Source organism: Pan paniscus, chromosome 2 (assembly GCF_029289425.2).
Source record: "Pan paniscus chromosome 2, NHGRI_mPanPan1-v2.0_pri, whole genome shotgun sequence".
Lineage (NCBI taxonomy): Eukaryota > Metazoa > Chordata > Mammalia > Primates > Hominidae > Pan > Pan paniscus.
Window position 1 is genome coordinate 148,768,448 of NC_085926.1, and position 23,617 is coordinate 148,792,064.

The following is a 23,617-nucleotide window of genomic DNA, read 5'->3' on the forward strand; positions in this document are numbered from 1 at the left end:
CAGGCCCGCACCTCAGGAAAAGCACAATGTAAGTAAGATTAAGACCACATAAGCCCAAAGTCTGTAGGGATCCACTTATTTGTCCGGTGTATTTAAAATCCCCAGTGAAAACACCAATGATAAAGATACTATAATCCGCAATTCAAGCCTAATTGCCTTTCTCTTCTGACATAATTTATTATTCACCTTGAAGTTTCATCTTCTACATGGTCCTTAAGTTAAAACATTATTCTTTGAGCCAAATGCAAATGCATTTAATAAATGAATTTGAATGAATGCAGAAAGATTGTTCTTTGGAAACTAACCCTTGGATTGTGAATACAGTGCCCTAAGTCTGTGAGGTGGCAGATTAGCGGGGTGGCTGGCGGTGTCTACGTTATTCTCGTGTACTTCTTTTAGAAGGAATATGTGTTTACTCTGTGTATCTCTTCAGAAAGAACATAGGCATTTAACAGGACAGGGAAAGAGTATATTCTAAAAAGAATTGTTTTCCCCTTTGAATAATGACACAAGAGATTTTATTTTTATATATAATTTTATGTAGAAATCAGAATTTTTCTCAGTTTGTCTGTTTGTGTATTTATATCCAGCGTTGAAGAAAAGAAACAAACATACTGCTAATAAAAAGAATGTCTCCTTGTGGCTACTGAAACCCACATGTCAACTGCTATAGCTGTCAGCCTACCAGGAATAGCCCCTGCTTCAAACCCCAAGAAGCCCATTTACTATTTTAATGACAAGAACTTGCTAATGTGGGCATATGAACTGTACCCTTGGAAAGGAATGCCGTCCATACCAGGAAGTCCTTGAGAAGGCTTGAGTTCTTGCCATAACTAAAAATCCGATGATGCATTACCAATGACTTCATCCCCAAATGAAAGCTAGCAGCCTGCTTCCATAATCCTCGTGGAGAGTTATACCAAGAAAAGACAACTTTGGAAAAACATGCAAGAGAGAGGCTTCATTTTCTCTTTTGAATAAAAGAAAGAAACCAGTCTATGTGACTACGGAGGAGGTACCATGCAGGCCCTGGTGTGGGGGCCTGCGTTTCTCCTACAATGCTGACAGCTAGGGATTTACCAGAGACTTAAAAATGAAAAAACTGCTAATGGTATATATATATATATATATATATGTATATATATATATACATATATATACATATATATACATATATATACATATATATATACATATATATATACACACATATATATACACACATATATATATATATACACATATATATATATATATGTGGGGCTTGTGAATGAGAAATATGGAAACGAATGGTCTCCCCCACATTAGGCTTTTGCATCCCAGCAGTTCTGACACTTCAGACTTCATTGCACAGCCTAGTTTCCCTTTAGAAGAAGGGAACGGTCCCATCCCAGTTGATGGTGGCCTCGCTCCACTTGGTTCTGATTGCCATCTCCACTGGTGAAAACCGTCGTCTTGGTCCATGTTTCTCTTCCTGTTGGTCTCTTTCCCAGTGATGGGAGTGAGTATCTGAAGAAGGAATAGCCAGCATTTAGACCCAAGCCTATGAACACCATTCCAGAGGAAACCACTAAAGAAGGACAGAAGGGTGGGTGGGCAGGAGTCAGGCTTGGCAAATTGTGCTCCTACAACTGGTTAAGCAGATGGGGATTCAAGCAGGTAGTGTGTTGAAATGCCCCATACAGAATGAGTCAGTGGTAGCCTGGGTTGTTGTGCATATTAGGACGTAGTACGTGTGTTGAAACGCCCCATACAGAATGAGTCAGTGGTAACCTGGGTTGTTGTGCATAACTGTTGATAAGCTATGTAATACACCTTCCCGTACCATGATGTGACACCTAGAACCAGGTATAGGTTACTAAATATTGTCAGGAAAAAAAAAAGAGGCCAGGCATGGTGGCTCACGCCTATGGTCCCAGTACTTTGGGGGGCTGAGGCAGGTGGATCATCTGAGGTCAGGACTTCGAGACCAGCCTGGCCAGCATGGTGAAACTCAGTCTCTACTAAAAATACAAAAAATTAGCTGTGTGTGGTGGCACGCGCCTGTAATCCCAGCAGGAGGCTGAAGCACAAGAATCACTTGAACCCGGCAGGTGGAATTTGCAGTAAGCCAGGATCACGCCACTGCACTCCAGCCTGGGTGACAGAGTGAGACTCCATCTCCAAACAACCAACCAACCGACCCCACTTCTCCATGCTTCTCAGAATACATTTGCATTTTTGGATGGAGGGCAAGGCATTCTAGTGGGGTAGGCAAGAACTGGGTTTGGGGCTTGAGTTTATCTCATATTAGCCAGATGACACTTAAGAAGGTACTTAGCATCTATTGCTAAACTTCATTTATTCAATTAGTAACTACTTGTTGGGCACCATAGTTTCCACTTCATAAAAATAGAAATCCTAGTACTTACCTCATGTGACTATTGGGAATGCTACGGGTTAATGCCTGTGAGGTTTTCAACACAATGCCCAGAACAGAAAACGAATGATTCTTGTGAGCTCATGAAAAATGTTGCTTTACGCAAAGAAGGAAGTTGAGGTAGAAACAACAATATATTTTAAGGAACATATTGTCAATGTTATACTAAATTAAGTGGGTTAATATGTATTTCTCATAATTAAAGAAAAAGAATTAGGAGCTGCACAAATAAAATAGTCACTAGGTGCTTTTCCACATGTAATAATGGAAGATTACTTAACGCCAGGCTTGTGGTGCAAAGTCAGACACAGTAATGCTCCATAAATACAGCTAAGGCTACGGATACAAACTCCCAGTTTGTCCAGTGTTAATACCTCGTCCGGGGGTCAGTGTTTAAAGACATTTTAAGGTTGGTCTTTTTCCCTCAGGAGTTTATGACCGAAATGATCTGTTCGGTTGTCTGCTTCTCCTGTTGGATTTGAACCTCCCTAAATGTTTGTGGAACTTTTTGGAATAAAAGAAACCAGTCTGTGTGACTACGGAGGAGCCGCCATGCAGACCTGTGCCGTATTCACCATTGTTTTCCCAGTGTCTAGCCCCATGCCTGGCACAGAGTAGGCCCTCAAAAATGCATTTTGTGCTCATTTGAACAGAAATTTACTATCAGTTTGGTTACTTACGTCACTGGATGATCATCTGATGTTTGGTTGTGAGATAGCATCAGCCAATTCTTCCCTGGGTTTTCCCAATTATTTCCTCAGGTATTAGCTACCTCATGCTCCAAAATCAAAGGCCCCGGAGAATGGTTTTTGGAAATTTGGCTCCATACCTTTTGTTTTTCTCTTACCTGAAAGTTATTGGTTCCTCTGTGCTATTTCTAACCCCCCTGCTCCTAGGTAAAGCAGATTTCGAATTCCCACATTGCAATACTTGGGTTTAGGGCCATGGGATTCATGTGTGGGTTTCATTTCAGAAACTGAGCCTAAGCATTTTCCTGCGGAGCTAGCATGAATATCCACACAGTTGTTAAACATTGGCAGCCGCATCTCTTTGAGCACATTAAAGTCCACAACACTTGGAGTCTGAAATGCTCACCTATTGTAAGATGCACAAGCTTTTTCTGTGAGGGTTGGCCACTGTAAAAGTACAGATCAAAGAGACGTTCCATTTTCCAGTCTGATAAGAGCTCCCTGTTTGTGCAAAAAAGGATGCTGTAATTTCCATTGATGTTGCACAGCCAAATAGGTAATTTGGGAGTCTTCAGCATGCTGCCCACCTGGAAGGGGGAAGGGGAATGCAGATAAATATATAGATTTTGCCACATTGTGACACATGCCGATACATGATCGCGCAAAAAGCAGCTCTGAGGTTTCTTGTTGTACTTGTCGCGTGCAGGACACTGTACATAGAGCAAGATTTGAAATCAAGGCTTCGTCATGAATAAATTTGCATTTATGAATGATCTGGTACAGTGGTGCTGCCATTTTTATCTTAATGGATTATATTAAAATTTTTTTGGTGGCCTCACAGAGGAGGCAAAACAACTTCAGTTTGGCTTTGAGGTGAGGTAAAGAATAAATATATAAACTAAAATAGGAATGTAGTGGTAGAATAAGAGAACTCTAATTCTGTGTTTGTCACTGACTAGCATATCTGCTCCCATTCCCAAGATAAGGCAATAATTCATTCAGCAGGTGGTGGTAAGACTTCTGGCAACATCAACTATTTAGAATATAGAAAAAATGATATTTAAGATATATAAAATAGCTTCTGGAAAATGAGGGAAACACATACACACATCACACATATACACATATATCTACAGGTTAACATGATCTTTTGTGAAGATGTTCCTAGACAGCAGCTTGTTATCTGTTTTTTTCTAAGTACCTGTCAATCAATTTAGCCTTGATTTTTTTTTTTTTTTTAAGACAGGATCTTGCTCTGTCATCCAGGCTATAATGCAGTGGTGTGATCTCGGCTCACTGCAGCCTTGACTCCCTGGGCTCAAGTGATCCTCCCACCTCAGCCCCTGGATTAGCTGGGACTACAGGTGGACACCATCATGCCCGACTAATTTTTGTATTTTTTGTAGAGACAGCATCTTGCCATGTTGCCCAGGCTGGTCTCAAACTCCTGAACACAAGCAATCTACCTGCCTTGGCCTCCCAACTATTGGAATTACTGTACCTGGCCTGGCCTTGAATTCTTATAGCTAGTGAATGAGATTTGCAAAAACCAGCACTGGGGGGTAGGAGCGGGGAAGGGGATGTAGTAAAAGGGCAGTGGTCCTGCAAACTTCTAGTGCGTTTCTATCAGTGATAGCCATCAGTTTGTTTACACAGGCAGGGAAGCACATATTTTTAAAAGCTTTCCATCAAAATTTATTGAAACTGTTTTTAAAAATTTGTTAAATTTATTTCAACTTAAAGAGATAAACATATACACATATATCTACATGGACAAACCCATGATTTCCATGTGACGCCAAGGAGAATTCCTGGGCCCCTTAGCTTGGCCTTTCTTCCTGTAACTGAAGAGACCAATGTTGCCATTCTATTTCTTTTCTTCTCAGTCGTCAGAGTTGTACTGTTTGTTCAGGAACAAATTCTGTTTTGTGGAAATCCAGCTTTGAAAAATTATCACGTGCTTTATCAACCCAAGTATTAAAGGCTAATAACTTGACATTTTGATTTCTCAATAACTCTATTCAAATCTCTTTGTTTCCTTGAGTTTAAATTCTTCAGCTGTGGGTGAGTGGGTGAATCAGAGATGCTTTTGTCTGTAAGTGTTTCACTTTTAGCTACCACAGAAAAATTATATTGCTATGCTGAAAAGAAATGACCTCAGCTGGTAGTTTACAAAAAGTGGAAACCTAGCACCCCAATCAGGACATGTTCATAATGGGTGCAGGATTTACTCATCTGCATAGTGGGTACAGGATTTGTTGGAGTTATCTCCTCTGGGCTGAATATATTGTGAGCATTTCACATATCAAACACAGGGCCAGTCTGCCCACTGGTTACATCAGAAATAAAGCAGTGAAGATGTACCATTGAAGCAGTAGCATATGTTTTAGTTCCAGATATCTACCACCAATTTCCAAGTAACTTTTTAACTATTCATTAGTTATAAAATAAGCACTTTCTTTCTTAGGCCTTCTTGCTATGGCACCCTTCTGTATTAAGATGATATGTAATCAAAATATGTTATACAGGAAGTCATGGAATTATCAAGGTTGAAAAACTTGAATAAAACTAGGAGATTGAGAGCTGTTTGTAGTAAAAGGTAATTCCATTGGAACTTCAAATGGACATTCTGGTCAGTTTTAATCTAATGATATTCCCTGTAAATTAGTCTGGGTAGGTGTAATAGAATATACACATATATGATATTGTTTCACAGAATATTTGTAATGTAGGTGAAATTCACTTGGCACTCAGATAAACATACTCTGCCAGGTGCTGACTGACACACTATTGTTGCTTTATGCAGCAATACAACAGTTTTCTTTCCTGAGCTCAAAGCTACTCAAGATTTTGTTCTAGTAGGAAGAAAATGAAGTAGTCAAAATGCAACCACCTTCAACCCCCTAAAAGTGGCCTTACAGAGCTCTCACAGTGAGCAAGCAGAACCTTGCTTGCCCTGAGAGATTCTGATGAAACGGGAAATGTCATGCATGACTGTTGCTGCACTTTGAGTATTAAGAGGCGAGCCTTAAGATTACAGTTGAGAACACATCTGGTTTAAAGTGAGTCCTGCAAAAAACAAAACAAAGCATCTTCCAACTGAATCCAGCCAGAGATTACATCCCCCTTTCTTCTTGGCACACTGTATAAGCAGTTTGAGTGGCATTTTTTGTTTTAAGCATTTGTATTGCTTTTGGATAAAAACAGTTTACCAGCTACTCCCCAAAAGCAGGATTCTAAATATGTTTTATTGGTGAGATTCCATCAATGCTGAATTTGTGCATGTTGCTTCATGTTGCCATGGTAAAAAGGAAATTAAATTGTGATACAGTGGTGCTATAAATAAAATACCTTTCTCCTTAAGTTCACTCATTGTGTAATCAGCTCAGTATTTTCAGCATCACATGCAACAATCAAGCTTTTCATAACATATATCATTTAAGCCAATGTAAAATTACAAGGACAGCAAGGAAGATGGACAAATTCTACACATCAGAGTGCAAGAATTGAGTCCATGTAATTCTTTTGTTTATGCTGTCTAGAACAATGGCGCTTAGAACATGCCTTTGCATAATAAGCATGATATTGCAAGTCCCAAGGCCCCAGGCTGGTAATCTGAACAGGAGAAAGGTGTTTGAAACGTTGTGCTTTCTTCACTGATTCCTGGTGACAATTCCTGTGCGTAACTGTTAATGGCCTGGCTCTCATCTCTGCCACCTGGAATACAGACTTGATGTAACTTTTCTCACTGAGTTTGCAGGTATGTTGTAAAGACAAATTAGTTCATGTTTGCAGGGCGCTACCTCAGTGACTTAGTGGCAGGGTGCAGTGGGTACTGCTTCATTGGGTACTTCTATGGTTGGATTTCTTCCTATCAGACTCTCTAAAGGGAAAACGTAAAGGGGGAAGAAGGTATGACTGGGATAGTGATGTGTGCTGCCAGGGCTGCCGTAGGAGTAATTCTGGCAAGACCTAAATGGCTTCAGTCCCTGAAAAATCAGAGTGGATTTTTCTTCTCAGTGGCAGGTGTGAAGATAATGTGAACCTCCCAAGGCTTTCCAGATGGTGTTAGACTCAAACTGCTTTATGTTCTCACTTAGGTATTGGAACCTCACACTCAAATCTGTACCTTCAAATAGAAAAGTGACAGGGAGGCTTCAAAATAGTGCCTCATCTTATGGGTAGCTGGCTGCGTTCTGCAGGAACCATGAGTCTGGTGGGCTCTGGGGGGCTTGTCATGTCATCTAATGAGAATACCATCTTTTTTTTTAAAGTCTCACCCACTGGGCTGTGACATTGGGAGTGAAAGGCACATGTTTTTGCAATCTCTGCCATTTTATCGCAGAGTAATAAGAGATTTACTTAGAGAAGACGGAGGCAGCATTACAGGATGGGTTTCACCTTGACAGCAGAATCTACCTGTCAGGCAGCACGGTGGTTTTCTTCTGAACTAAGAAATCTTTCTTATATTAGGTTTTTATCATCAGTACATAAAAATAACCTTCAGATTTGTTGCACCTACCATAGGCAGGAGCTACTAAATATCCACAAAGCACTTGTATACCTAGTTGGCATTTTCACGGGTCTCATACAGAATCAGAAAGGAAAGGTAGTGGCTGCAGGGGTCTTCAGTCCGGTCATACTTAGAGCACTGTCCCAGAAGCACATCATGTTCTTTCTTGAGTAAACTTCTGTTCTGCACTATGTTTCAGTTCTATGCTAGGATGTTGTGAAATATTAGACTTCTGGGGATAATACAGTCAAATGGTCTTCTGGTTAGCATGTCTCTAAGCACCACTGAGCTTGGTCTCCTAGGGCTAAGGATTTCCATACACCTGACAAGTGTGATTTGCCAAACCAGGAGGTAAAGTGGAGGCAGTTCACCATCAACACAAGCTCACACCACTCTAACCTAGAAGTCAGTGGATAGAGTTTCAGCTTGTTGAGCACAACTGTCATGCTGTGATTTGCTACCATTTAAATGTTACCAACATGAGTATACCTATAACAGATATTATAGACCATATATCTATATATAGATATAATCGATGATAAAAGTACTGATGACAGAGTATAATTCTAAGAACTGGCATTTCTATATTTATCACTTTCTCAGAAAATAATCAAAGATGATAATGGCAGGCAGCATGGTCCAGTGGACAGAATGTGATCATTGAATGTAGATAGAACTCGGTTCATATCCCTGGCTCTGACACTTGCCTAGCTGCTAGCTTTGGGTAAGTCCCCATACCTTTCTTATCTCTAAAATGAATGACCAAGCAATAGACCTTGGGCTTAAAGTAATACTGATTACAACTTGGAGTGGAGGTGGGGATTCAATAAATAAATGAAATGACCCAGAAAGGGCCAGGCACACAATAGGTGCTATATGCACAAGGTTATTAGCACAATGAATAAATAAGCTTCATATATACTTGAATATAAATATACTTAAGCATATAAGTATAAATAAACTTGACTATAAATATACTTCATACATATTTCCTGTATAATGAGCTGATATGAAAAAGCACCTTCAGGTAAAATCATCTTGATACGTATGTTTCTAACATATTCATACATGCCAGGGGTTCAAGTAAGAAAACTAACTGCCAGCCTGTATTTGCTCTTTAATACCTTTTTTTAAAACCAAACTTCAAGTGCATGACAGAGACAACATAATAAACATCCTCAGGGTTTCAAGCCATTAGTGTACAATTTCAGGCAATTTTCACTGAGGGCAGAATTCATAGGTATCTCTCTGGGGAGAGAACACTGAGTCCAAGAAAGAAGAATGAAAAGCCACATTAGTCACTTTTCAAAAAGATGGAAGCATTATAGATCTAATTTCTGTGTAGATTTTAAAGCTAGCCTGGGCAGTTTCCATCCTTTGCCCCACTTCCAGTTTGTGAGCAGGCATTTGGGTGATGGTCCTGTGGTCTGGTATGTTTTGCCCTCTTCCCAGCAGGAAAGCTCTTATTTTTTTACCTTGTGCTGTGGCCTCTTGACTGACTTTAAGGTCCCAGTAAAAATCCACTTTATCATTGGTGGATATTTTAGGCTTTGCAGGTAATTTTCTTTAGAGCATGATTTAGCAGTTCTATTGGTCTGAGCAGACTTGTGTAGAAAGAAATGTGATCCAGAAAAAACAGCAGTGCTGGATCCCTGTGAATTCTTGACTCTGTTTCTGTGGTGGCATATTCTCTGATATAGTCCCTTTTCTCACAACAACTTAGTAGCTATTTCACAAACAGCTGTTTAATTTTAACTTAAGATAAAGCCTGCAACTTGTTTCCAAAGCCTTGCAACTGTTAAAAAGGAACCGAAAGCTGTCAACCTTTCTAATACTGATTGTAAGAAGATATACTCTTTCTTGTAAGTTCAGTTGAAATAGCTCGTTGGCCAATTCTGCACACCATGGATTTAATCAGCTAAGCCTAAAGAGATTTTTTTTCTCCTTCCTCTAAAGCAGAGGTTCTCAACTAGGGTCAATTTTGCTCCCCAGGGGAGCATTTTGAAATGTCTGGAGACATTTTTATTGCCACACTGGGGCCAGTGCTGCTGGCATCTAGTGAGCAGAGGCCAGGAATGCTGCTCAATAGCCTGCAGTGGACAGGACAGCCCTCCACAGCAAACAATTAAGCACTTCAAAATTTCAGTGCTGCAGAGGTTGAGAAGTCCTGCTTTGGAACAGAGGTTTCTAATCCTGGTTGCACTTTAGAATCATCTATGGGCTTTAAAAACTTCAGTTGCCCAGATGCTTCCCAGACCAAATGAAGCAGTCTTTGGGTAGTGTTGGCTACGTAATTTGTGGGGCCCAGTGCAAAATGAAAATGTGGGGGCCCTTGTTCAAACATTAACAATTTCAAGACAGTGATACCAGACACTAGAGCATTAAACAAAGTATAGGGCCTTCCAAGTGTGGGGTCCTGTTTGACTACACATGCTTATAAAGCTAACTCTGTTCAGGGGGACGACCTGGGCATTGATAGTTGTAAAAGATCTCCAGGTGACTTCAATGTGCAGTCAGGGTTGACATCACTGCTCTCTAGCATTTATTGCCTGTATCCTTCCTGTAGAAATCAGTGTATGTATGGTCAAGTATGGCTCATCTTTGGATCTGGACACAGAGCCTCCCAATTAGTATTCAGTTAGCATTTAGCTGTGCTGAACGAACATAGCTGAATAAAGCACTATAACATTATGCCTTGTTATCTTCTATTAGAAAGTCTTATATGTCTATAGAATATTCTGGCCTTCCAATGAGCTTCAACATCCATGATTTCCTCTGCTCTTCACGTCAATCCTTAATCTGATCAGGTTGCAGGGCAGGTACATGTGGAATGAATGCACCTGTGTTGTAAGTGAGGAAACAGGCTCAGAGAGGGTAAAACTGGTACAAGTCACACACCTGTGAGTGGCATGGTAAGGCCTCCAGCCAAGCCTGCCGATTTCCAGGCCAGGGTTATTTTGCACATGCTACAGGAACTTCCTCACCTTTATGCCAGGTTCCCATCTGTGTGTGTGTGTGTGTGTGGATGCGCACACGCGCCCATTGGTGGCATGTGGCATGAAAGTGGATGGTACAAGGAGACTTCTACACAAGCAGACTTGTGTAGGAGAAGAAGTGGATGGCACAAAAAACACATGTTTAATTAAATATGTATTAGGAAAAAAAATCAGCACATCAAGCCCATGGCATTTATTTCTGCTGCAGAAAAGGTTAGAACCACATTTTAAGTGAGTTGTTTGAAAGAAAAACATTAAGCAAATAATAGTAGTGGTAGCACAGAGACATGAAAAAGCTTCTGAATTACCTACTCAGATGACTGAAATATGAGAAACGCTGTTTTAAGTCTTTCTAGTTTATAGCGAGGATCCAGTGAAATAATCTTATGAAAGAGCTTTTGTAATAACAGACAAAATACTAAAATCATTATTGCATTTTTGTGTCGTCACCACTAGAACTTGTTTCCAGTATATCACCCCATTTTCAAACCAAGTCGTGGCATATTACTGGGTTCTTATAGCTATAGAATGTTAGACCATGGACACCAAGTGGCCACACGTGGTTGAAAGAAAAGAAAAATATGTAAAATGAAATCTATAAATCCTCTATTTCTGGCTTAGTTTTACTCTTCATTATATGAGTCAAATTTTAAGATGAATTCCCAAATTATCTGGAAAAAGTGATTAGGAGCTTTATAACGATAAACAATTCTCTGTCCAGGCTGTATTCAAAGTATAGTCTTTCACATCCACACAATAGAACTCTTTGCAGCCTCTAAATATAATGAGAGGCCAGGCAGTGGCTCACGCCTGTAATCCCAGCACTTTGGGAGGCCGAGGTGGGTGGATAAATTGAGATCAGGAGTTTGAGACCAGCCTGGCCAAAATGGCAAAAATCCTATCTCTACTAAAAATACAAAAATTAGCTAGCCATGGTGGTGTACATCTGTAATCCCAGCTGCTCGTGAGGCTGAGGCAGGAGAATCGCTTGAACCCAGGAGGCGGAGGTTGCAGTGAGCTGAGATGGCACCACTGCACTCCAGCCTGGGTGACACAGCGAACTCTGTCTCAAAAATAAATAAATAGAGGGTTATATACTCATATTTGATATTAAATGAGATATTTGTTTTAAACGAGAAAAGCAGGTTTCAGAAGAGTAGAATAAGACATATTGATATGGCTGGGCACAGTGCCTCACACACCTGTAATCCCACCACTTTGGGTGGCTGAGGCAGGAGAATTGCTTGAACCCAGGAGTTCAAGACCAGCCTGGGCAACACAGTGAGACCCCTGTCTCTGTTAAAAAAAAAAAAAAAGACACATTGATATGAGAAAGAAAGAGTATTTCTGAAAAATGTTCCTGAAAAGATTGACCCCTGGGTAATGAAATTTGTTTTTTTACTTTTACCTTGTCTATCACTTCGCATTTTTCTATGATGAACAAAGAATACAAACTCAAGGAATAACACGCAAACTTTTAAAGCACACTTGTACACAAAATATGCCAATTCTGCTATAGTCAGACACTGTTTTTTTGATGGCATCAGACATATGTATGTGTTGCAAGATGCTGGTTTCATGATAACATAGTAGCTGGAGACAATAGTAGAGGGACAGATGAAGCCCTATATATATGAAAGGCATTTTGAGTGGGAACCAGGAGGGCTGGAGGACAGGACAGATGCTGAGCAGCGAGGCCTTGTTTGCTGCTGGCATTTGGGAGAGGTGGTTGGGAGGCTTGTGGGGGTTTACATCCTCCATCAAATTGAATGACATCCGAACTGGTTTCAAGGCCATCCCAGAAAAGTGTTGTTACAGAGTCTGCCTCATCTTCCCTGGGTTTTAGGATGAAATTTTTGTGAAATATCACAGAAGCAGCTTTGATTTGTGGTTTGGGATGGGTATATTTGCTTTGTCACTCTTCTTCTGTTTGTTTTCTCAGAATCACATCTTACTTAATTCCCTGGTTGTGCTTTTCAACAGGACATTTTACTTTCTGGTTGTCAGAAGTTATAAATCCCCTGAGCTGGAAAGCTTTTTGACAGGAGTTTCAAACGTAGGGGCCCCCTTTTTTTTCCAGTGGTTTTTTTTAAGCTTTGAGCAATATGTAGGCTGTGTGCATTAATTTGCATAAATGAAGGATTGGGAGGACACCCGTCAACTGCTAACAGTATTTATTTCTGTGAAGGGGTGTGTAGCCGCATGGGGATGACAGAGGACTTTTCCTTTGTGTGTGCGTATGTGTATGTGTATATATATATATATATATATATACACACATATATATTTGTCAACCTCATTAAACAGGGATATCTATATTTCAAATATTGCTTTAAAAATGTATGTATTACTTTTATTACCTATTTTTATATACATAAAAATATGTAAAATAAAATATGAAGCAAGTAGACTGGGATATTTCCATCTGTGGAAATTTCCCTGAATGTCTGTGTGTGGCAGGAGGGAGGTACACAGGCAGACAGTAAGGGAGAAAGTAGGCTCGGGTTTGAATTGCCTAAATAGACAGACTTTTAAACTGTTAAAATATTGACATTCTGGTTGTGTGGTTGAGGACTGGAACACACTCACCTGTGAGAGTCTGTCATCTTCCGAGGCATCCTTACCCCACTGCAAATAGCCAACATCACTGCGGGTCAGGACTCCATGTAGTGTTTCCTGAGACTTTCCTTCCTCACAGCCATTGAAGACATTGGGACTTGCTCTTCCAGTTAAAATCATGTTCAGAACTGCCTAGAGAGCATATTTTACAGATACTTATATTTTAGATAGCAATGAAACAATAACTTAATTTTTTCTCTTAAAATCATTAAAAATTATTTTTAGTGAAAAGAATGAAATCACATGATACATATTTCAGGAAAAATATGTCCTAAATATTTGGTAGAGTTAAAACAATCATTTATTAGCTTTTTTTCTTAAACCTTACCCCATAACTCCCTCTGTACCCCACTCTGATCTTACTGCCCTTCCTCCTTTTACAGTTCTTTTAAATGTTGTTTTCCATGGTTGTGATTTAAGAAGCATGAAGCTAAGATGTTTTTATAGCACTTTTTTTCAGTTATTAGGGATTCCTGGTGGGTCTTGTCAAGATATTTTCTACTGTTGCTAGGATCTCAGAGATGAAGGGCTCTCGGAGGTAAACTAGGGAGGACTGTTATGAAAATTAGACGGTAGATTTTGATGCAACCCAGGGTAGTGTCTTCATACTCTTTCAAAGATAACCGGATTGCTCTTTACTTAAGGAGAGAACATATTTAATTAGAAAACAATCCAAAATTCGGATTGTTTTTCTTTTTTTCTTTTTCAAACTCTGCACGTGGCATTCAACTAATTCAGATTCTACAATAGAAAGGCAGAGTCTTCCGGCTCACCTGCCTGCACAGGAAGCCTCCAGCATTTGGTTGTAACAGCTGAGTGGTGGTGACATCTAGGTCCATTTGAAGCCTGCAGAATGGGAGAAGCCATCAGCATCCAGTCAGAGACAGTGCACCAGGAGCCTGCAGCTTCTCTTCCCCCAAAACACAAAGCAGCAGTAACACGGGCTCTCCTAGTCACTGTTTCTCACTTGCACTTTTCCATCTCTCACAGGGAAAGCCTCTAGGTCTGGGGTTGCTGAGGTGGATGCAATTGGGGAAAGTGAGTAATAAGTGGTAAGGGAGAAGGTGCAGATGTCTCAAATGTTAGAATCCCTGTGCGTGTGCTCTGGGTGGATGCTGGACTCAGTAGAGAAGCTCTTTGTTCTGTGTGACAAGGAATACACTTGGCTCAGGGTGGTGACACATGACCACACCAGAGAGTGCTGGTTCAAGGCAGATCTCAACAGATTTGCCAAATGGAAAACACCATTGTGGCCATTTCTTGGCTGAGCCCATTTCTTGGCTGCAGAAGGGCAGCTTCCACTGTTATGTCAGGGGCCATGGTCTCACCCTTGACAATATAAGGTCAAGGTGGAATGTGGCTCCTGCTGTCACTTAGGGGAAATTGCTGCATACTAGTATGTGAACTGTATGTGTTCTTGAACAAATCTATTCATGGAACTGGAGCTTATGTCCTTCTGTGAATGAGACTTAAAGACTTGGGTCAAGCATGGTGAGTACCGTCATGGCATCAGATACAACTCAGGATAATGCTTCTCAAAGGGTGGTATGATAGACTTGAACATTTTAGAATTTTAATAATGTTGTATTTATTTTAATACATTTATCTTTAGCATGGTACATGACTTAAAGGACATTAACGTTTAGGAAGAGGTTGATATTTAAATGTGTATTGATTTTATTTTTAATGTTAAGTGAATGATAACATACAGCATAAAAATGTGATGGCGGTATATAAAAGACAAGCTTCAGGACCACTGCTGCAGGGCTTGTAATTCTTCCCTCCTGAGAGACCTCTATTTCTGACTCTCCAAAGTTTACCTTTCTTTCAAGGTTCAGAAGAAAGTCCATTTCTTTCCTGAAGCCTTCCCTGACCACCCTGTCAGCAGAGGCCCCTTCCTCCTCTGGAGCCCACTGAGACTCATTCTCTTTACATCTCATTTGGCACATCAGGTACCTCCCGGGACTTGCCCAGCATCTCTGTGTACACCCCTTGTCTTTCCCAGCCTGGACGCTGCAGGAGGACAGGGCCATATCTTCTCTTCTTTGTACTTTCCACTGTGCCAAGAACAGAGCTTTGCATATCATAGAGACAAAATACATATTTGAGGATATACCTTATCATGGATCTAAATAATAAAATGTATTTATTTATGAAACTTGTACAAACAAGCTTTGGTGTTGTCCACCAATATTTACAGCCACAAGAAGGAGGAACCTACTAGGGTACTGTTAGAACAGATTCAAACTTGACTGACGACATCCACTTGCCCATTAAGATGGCCAAACCAACTGTAGGAAAGGACGTGTCAACAAAAGAGAATCTACTAGAAAAAAACATTGCATTCATGATTCCAATATGGAGATTTTTCAACGCAAGGGTACATTGTTTATGTGATCCCAATCCTATAGAAAATACCTGTGTAAACATCTGTAGAATTTACCTTTCAAATGTTCTGGAAAAGATCAGGCTGTACAGAAACAGGATGACACCATGGCTTCCTTCCCCTCTGAACTGTTTGGAAAAGAAAAGAAAAGAACAGCATGTTGGTCTAAAAGCAACACAGACACGTGTATCTGTGGGTATGAATTCAAGGATTTACAGGCTGAGAGAATTTTTTCCCCCTGGCTGCTGAAAGGAATGAGCTCCTCTGCCTCCGTAAATCTTCCTACTCTAAAATTTGTTCTCTTTCCCTGCTTCATGCCTGTTAATGGTGCTGTCATTCTCTTGGCCCTCACCTTATCTTTTTGTCCTGCACTTCTACCATGTGATTCTCTTCAAACCTTGGCCAAGGTGTAGTATGTCCTTTGTAGCCCACTTCACTGCTGCTCTTTGCTGCCCTTGGCTGCCCTCTCCTTATCCAGCCTCTTCTCTCCTCATGTCCTTCCTCATTGCCCCATTAAACTGAGGGAGAGCAGAGAGGCTTTGTAGAACTCGCTTTGGAGTTACACACCTCGGTTCTACTGCTTTCTAACTCCTACTTACTAACTTCTTTGAGTTTCAATCCAATCCACAATCAAGGATAAAAAGAACCTTTCTCCAGGTTTATTGCAAAAGTTAAATGAAGTAATTAATTATTTGAACCTTCCTTGGTTCTTGGAATATGCTAGATCCACAGCAAAATTAATATGTGTCCCTCTCTAATGCACTTCTCCCCTGTCTTTTCTTGGACAGGTTTCTTTTCTGCTTAGAATTTTCTGAAGGTGCCTTGCAATCTCTAGGATCAAATCTAAACTACCTAATAAACATTCAGGGCTTCTCATCAGTTGGCTGTATTTAGCTTGATGTTAACACTCTACTTGCTGACAAGTAGAATAGCTTCCCTGGCTGGCTTTCTAGGTGCAGAGTTAAAACATCTTCAAAGTCTTCTTTAGGGAGACTTTTGCTAAAATGCATATGCTTTTCCCTTTACGGATTAATGTATCCATTTTGCTATGTGTGACCTGACAGGGGCCAGGGCCCTCAGGTAGCAGAATAAATTCCAGTGCCATAGGAGCCAGATAGGTACTGAAATGAGTGAGAGAACTGGGGAGGGGTGGGGCCTGATGCAAACAGATGCTTTTATATATAGGTTTCCTATTGCTGCTGTAACAAAGTGCCATAGGCTTGGTGGCTTAAAACAACACAAATTTATTATCTCACCGTTCTGGAGGTTAAAAGTCCAATATGGGTCTCACTGCGCTAAAATCAAAGTGCTCACAAACCAGTGTTCCTTCTGGAAGCTTTTGGGGTAATTCTGTTTCCTTTCCTTTTCCAGCTTCTAGAAGCCACCCTCATTCCTTGGCTAGTGGCCCCACATCACATAACCCTCCTCCCTCTGCTTCCCTGGTCACATTTCTGTGACTCTCCTGCCTCCCCCTTTCCCTTATAAAGACCCTTTTGATTAATTGAGCCCATCTGGATAATCCAGGATAGTGTCCCCCACCCCCTCTCAAGATCTTTAACTTGATCATCTGCAAATCCCTTCAGTCAGTTAGGTAACATACAGTAGTCTCCCTTATCCATGGGTGATAAGTTCCATTATCCAGTGGATGCCTGAAACTACAGATAGTACCAAATCCTGTATATATGATGTTTCTTCCTATATATACATACCTATGAAAAAGTTTTACATTAGGCACAGTAATAGATTAACAACAATAATAATAGTGTAGAACATTTATAGCACTATACCGGGAGCACTATTCTTGTGTTTGGGTGTCATTATTAAGTAAAATAAGGGTTACTGGAACACAGGCATTGCAGTACCACAACGTGACTGTCTGATAACAGAGAAGGCTACTGAGTGACTAATGGGTATGGAGCATCTACAGTGTGGATCCACTGGACAAAGGGATTATTCACATCCCTGGTGGGATGGAGTGAGATGGTGAGCTATTCCATCACACTGCTCAGAATAGCATGCAATTTAAAATGTATGAATTGCTTATTTCTGGAATTTTCTATTTAATATTTTTGGACCATAGTTGACCAGGGTAATGGAACCAGCAGAAAGCAAAGCCAAGAATAAAGAGGGACTACTGTATTAATATGTTTCTGGGATTAGGATGTGGACATCATTCAGTCTATCAAAACTTGTCTAAAGAGGGTAACTGCCTCTTATGTCAGCTAATTGAGGACATTCAAGAATATAGGCCCTGTGTAGCCAGATTTTCTGATTTTTTGATAAAAGCCAAAAATCTAGGTTTTTATGTGGAATTTCCTGAATACTTCTGACATTCACTGATTCAAATTTGTAAAAAGCAACACTGTAGGCTAATGCTGCAGATCTCATATGACAGGTGTGTTTGTTTCCTGGGGTTGCCATAAAAGATTACAGAAAATCGAAGGGTTAAAACAATAGGAATGTATTCTCTCACAGTTTGGGAAGCTAGAAGTCTGAAATCAAAGTGTAAGAGTAGGGCCATGGCCAGGCGTGGTGGCTCACGCCTGTAATCCCAGCACTTTGGGAGGCTGAGGCGGGCGGATCACGAGGTCAGGAGATCGAGACCATCCTGGCTAACATGGTGAAACCCCGTCTCTACTAAAAATACAAAAAATTAGCCAGGCGTGGTGGCGAGCGCCTGTAGTCCCAGCTACTCGGAGGCTGAGGCAGGAGAATGGCATGAACCCGGGAGGCGGAAGTTGCAGTGAGCCGAGATCGCACCACTGTACTCCAGCCTGGGCGCCGGAGCAAGACTCCGTCTCAAAAAACAAAAGAGTAGGGCCATGCTCTCTCTGAAGGCCCTCAGGGAGAATCCTTCCTTGCATATTCCTGGTTTCTGGTGGTTGCTGGCATTCCTTGGCTTGGAGAAGCATCACTCTGGTCCCAGCTTCCATTATCACATGGTGTTCTTCCATGTGTTCAAATTTTTCCTTCTCTTGTAAAGATACCAGCCACTGGATTAGGGCCCAACCTAACTGAGTATGGCCTCATCTCAACTTGATTACATCTAAAAGACTTTATTTTCAATAAGATCCATATTCACAGGTACCAGGGGAGGGGGTCAGAACTTCAACATATCATTTTGGAGGGACACAGTTCAACCCATAACAAAAGATCTGCTGCTCACATGTAGCCCTCAGACCTCCATCTTGAGATCTCTGCCAAATGGAATGAGACACAGGATTGATGCATTTTGATAGTTGATGGGGGATTGGTAAAGTTCTGGATGGGGTGCTGATCACAATGTGCAACCCCGTCTTAGTGAGGTCCTTGAGAGGAATATATATACACCATCAAGCTCCCCTCACTCAGGAAATGGCACCAGCCCTTCCCTAGTGTGGCTAAGGTAATGTTTAGCTCTCATGCCAAGCCCACCTGTGTTGCAGAGTCCACTTCTGTGTAGGGCCTTGATTATTCCAGCTCAACCCTTAGTCTTTGACTGGGGAAGCCTGTGTATAGCTTCAGCTCTGATCCTCTGATCTCAACCGTGGCTACGTTTAAGAATTTCTTGCAGATATGCGTGGGTGGAGGGGGTTCTTCCTATGGCATCAGACTCTCCCAGATTTGAGTTGAGATGGAAGACAGGGAGGGGAGGGGTTTGCCTGTTTTTGCTGAAAGGGTAATTTCTTAAATGGATCCTCTATATCTGTGTAATCCCATTCAATGTCTCTTGCCCACAACAAAGAATCCCTAAGCAGGCTTCTAGCTCAACATTTCACGTCAGGTACTTAAAATCTATCATACAGGTTTTACTAGGCTCATATTGCTGCTGTAACAAATTACCATAAATTTAATAGCTTAAATACTACAGATTTATGATCTTACAGTTCTAGAAGTCAGAAGTCTGAAGTGGGTTTTAATGAGCTAAAATCAAGATGTCAGCAGGGCAGCTTTCCTTCTAGCAACGCTAGAGAAGAATCTGTTTCCTAGTCCTTACCAGTTTCTAAAGGCCCTGCCCACATTCCTTGGTTCATGGCTCTTCTTTTCCATCATCGAAGCGGATCCAAGCCCGCAAGGGCAGGGGGCACTCTTCTCCTATCACTTCTCTCTGACTTCCTCTTTTGCTTCCTCTTCCATATTAATGACCCTTGTGATTCCACCAGGCCCACCTGGGTCATCCAGGATCCTTCCCCTATTTTAAAGTCAGCTGACTAACAACCTTAATATCCCTTTGCCATATAATGTAATATATTTACAAGTTCCGGGTATAGAGTTTGGACTTCTTTAGGGGGACTAGTCCTCTGCCTATCACACAAGTTAACAACAGACCTTGTTAACTCATTCAACAGAAATGAGATCACATTTCCCTGCTCCATGCAATGAACAGTTGTATCACTTCATGGTTATCCTGCTAATTTCCCTCTGCTTTCACATTGTAGGCTTCTGATTTTTCGGAAAATCAGCTTTTATTTCTTTCTACACAGAAGAGTCTTAAAAATGTCTTCCATTTTCTACCATCACTGCACCCTTCTTTGTCCCCTTTCCACCCTGGGGGTAGGGAAGAATCACTGCAGTGGAGGACACTGTGCGGAAGGTGCTGATAGACAGGTGAAACAGGACCTTTTCAAGAAGCCAATTACTTGGAGTCAATGTGAATGGTCATTTTGGCAGCTTAGACAAGAACCTTATTTTATTTTATTTTTTCACCATTTTGTTTTTTATTCATTAGATGAGACAGGATTGCTTGCCACAAAAGAAATACTGGTATATACTCTCTAAAGGATTATTCTCTGGTCTTGATTAACCAAAGAAAAAGATGCATTTGTGAGTGGGTCTGTGTGTGATCTGGCCTCTTTCTAGGTTGTGAGGAGGAAGAGGCAGATCTTTTTTGTTCTCTCATTCTGCCCTTTCTTAGCCCTCAAAATGACCTGGTTTTCTTAACAGGCATCATTAGAAATAGACTTTGTAAAAGGAAGAAGATCCCTGTAAGATCGGTCAACATAAAGGAATTATCTCAACACTTAAACACTTACACATAGTAAGTGATCGTAGATGAATTTCTCAGCGGCTTCTTTCTCTAAAAATTCAAACAGCTGGAGCTATAAATCAGGAACAGAAGATAAAAATGAAAAGGAAGATGAAAGTTACATCTAAGAGATGTCAACTCACTGTTATTACCACAAGTGGGTTTTTTGTTTCATTGCATAATCACATTACTAAAAACTGACATATTATCTTATGCAAGGCCATGCAAAACATACACAGTGAAACTGGGTAGCTACCAGCATCACTTCTACATTCCTCAGTTTAAAATCATGTAATATCTTGAGCAGTAAAACTAGAAAGAGATTTTTTCCTAATAGGTGAAATTTAGCTGTCTTTCAGACAGTGGATATGGAAATATCATTTATGATTATTTCAGATGGGAGATATTCTTGGTCCTGGTGAATTCCATAGCAGGAATTTAAAACAGGACTCTTTGTTGTGTCTGCTTGGATCACTTACAGCCCTTGGTACCTGCCTCTTTGGAAGGCACCTCCGGTCACATCAGGAGCATGGATGGGGCCCCACCTGCATACACATGGTAAGTCTATTACATGCTCAGGCTTCACTGGCCTTTCATCTGCCCGGACAGGGAGAACTGCACTTACTCGCTCAGTGAAATTGTCCACAGAGTAGTCCGGAGTCGACGCAACGTAAATGTCCTCAGTGACAAGACAGATGGTGGCCTTCTGAGCTGCTCCTGCAGCCCACAGGATGCCAGCAAGCGCCGCAGCCAAGGCTTGCTCCTGCTCCTTCTTGCTTATTTCACATAAGCTATAATGCAGAAGGCAGGAGTAGGAAACCATTGGAATGAACATCACCTAGCCACAGAGATGTGAAGTAATTTGCTCCTGGTCATTGACCTTCAAAGTCAGAGAGCAGCGATTTACACCCAGCTCACCTGGCTCCAAAGTTCCTGCCCTTGACTTTTATACTGCATTGAATACACTCAGGGTCTGTCTAGCCTTCCCAAGAAGTGGGAGCCAGTCTTTACACAGTGGGAGACCTTTACTCTGCTTATTTCCTAAACATTTAACATTGAGAACTATAGTCTTTATAAAGAAACACGCGATAAAGATTTATTAATTAACTCAGCAATGATTTATACAATCCGTCTAGCTCTGTGGTGATACAGAAATGAGTAACAAAAGGTCAGGCACCGTGGCTCATGCCTGTAATCCCAGTACTTTAGGAGGCTGAGGCAGGTGGATAACTTGAGGTCAGGAGTTCAAGACCAGCCTGGCCAACATGGCGAAACCCCTTCTCTACTTAAAATACAAAAATTAGCTGGGCATGGTGGCAGGCGCCTGTAGTCCCAGCTACTTGGGAGGCTGAGGCAGGAGAATGGTTTGAACCCGGGAGTCAGAGGTTGCAGTGAGCCGAGATCATGCCATTGTACTCCAGCCTGGGTGACAAAGTGAGACTCCATCTCAAAAAAAAAAAAGAAAAAAAGTCAAGGAGCCTAATACTCCAAAACCATATGGCAAGATAGAATGAGAATAACAGAGTGCTATGAGAAAACACGGGAAATAGAGACACCTTGTGACTGGGGGGCTCAGGAAGGCTTCATGCAGCGTGTCTACAGACGTAGTTACTTGTTCACATTTATTTAATATTTGCCATAGGCCAAGTACAGTGCTGTGCTAAGTGCCTTACCTTTATGTGGCAAATGTATGTGTTCCATTTGAATTCCCTGTGATCCATTTTACTTAGGAGATGGACTCATCCTCCAGCTACTTTGGATACTGTGGCTCCCATTTTTCTACTTTCTCTGAAGGATTGAAGCCACCTTACCCAGAAGTCACTGGGAGTTCTGCCTCCTCCCTAAGGATGGCCCACAGCCAGTGCCTCATTGGAGCAAGAGGTACAGAAGCCCTGCTCCCTCATCTGAAGATGGGGCAGGCTCCGCAGTGCAATCCATGCACCTGAGCTCCCATGGCATCAGACTGACATTGCTGGAAGCCACAGTCTTCCTCAGCTTCTCCTTCCCTGTCCTGCTTCCTTCACTCCCTTATGGTTTTCTCCTGAGGTCACTCCCTTAATAAATCACTTGCGTCAAGAATCCACATCATGGGCTCTGCTTCTAGGGAAACTGGCAGTTCACAATCTTAGAATATATTATACATTTAGTTCCTCTTTGGGGGTAATAACTTTACCTGCCTGAGGGTAGAAGTATTTATATTTCCTCTAATATTTAGCACAGGGCTTTGCACATGATAGGGGTTTGTTAACTTCTAGGAATAAAGTAATTTGAATAAACTTGAGCTGATCTTTAAAAATAGGCAAAAACCAAACATCATACCTTATCAGCCTGGTTAAGTAGGAGGATTGGCCGGGTGCAGTGGCTCACGCCTATAATCTCAGCACTTTGGGAGGCCAAGGCAGGCGGATCACCTGTGGTCAGGAGTTCGAGACCAGCCTGGCCAACATGGTGAAACCCTATCTCTACTAAAAAAAAAAAAAAAAAAATACAAAAAATTAGCTGGGTGTAATCCCAGCTACTCGGGAGGCCGAGGCAGGAGAATCACTTGAACCCGGGAGGCGGAGGTTGCAGTGAGCCGAGATCATGCCATTGCACTCCAGCCTTGGGGACAAGAGTGAGACTTCGTTGCAAAAAAAAAAAAATGGAGGATTGATCATTTATGGGGTTTTTATATCACCCCTTTCTTTATTCCTCCCTAATTATTAGGTTAGAGCTTTCCATCAAATATGGACAAGTAGGCCCACCTGAGACCTGGTGCTTAATTCTACCTGACAGAGTGGTCTGCAGTAGAGCATAAAACCTGTCAACATTATCCCTGCAAATGAACATTCAGAATGACTCCAGCAGAGCCCTTCCCAGTGGCAGAATCCAGCCTCTCTGGGACAGACAGGGCCATTTCTGTCTTAGGAGGTGGATTTCCTTTCTGAGACAACCTGAATTTTTCAGTTATGATTATTTAGCATATCAAGATTCTAGTGAAATGGGTAATT

The 23,617-nt window shown here is 41.3% G+C and overlaps 1 protein-coding gene across 1 annotated transcript in view; it reads right to left on the reverse strand.

The window, feature by feature from the left end:
- Window positions 1–1,366: 1,366 nt before the first annotated feature.
- MINDY4B (MINDY family member 4B) overlaps window positions 1,367–23,617 on the reverse strand; it is a 34,387-nt gene continuing 12,136 nt past the window's right edge. The window contains exons 6-12 of the mRNA XM_024928221.3: window positions 21,253–21,418; window positions 20,635–20,700; window positions 15,680–15,750; window positions 14,010–14,082; window positions 13,207–13,368; window positions 3,515–3,695; window positions 1,367–1,509 (exon numbers count right to left, since the gene is read on the reverse strand). Coding sequence (XP_024783989.3) covers window positions 1,367–1,509; window positions 3,515–3,695; window positions 13,207–13,368; window positions 14,010–14,082; window positions 15,680–15,750; window positions 20,635–20,700; window positions 21,253–21,418 — 862 coding nt within the window. The remainder of the gene's footprint in view (window positions 1,510–3,514; window positions 3,696–13,206; window positions 13,369–14,009; window positions 14,083–15,679; window positions 15,751–20,634; window positions 20,701–21,252; window positions 21,419–23,617) is intronic.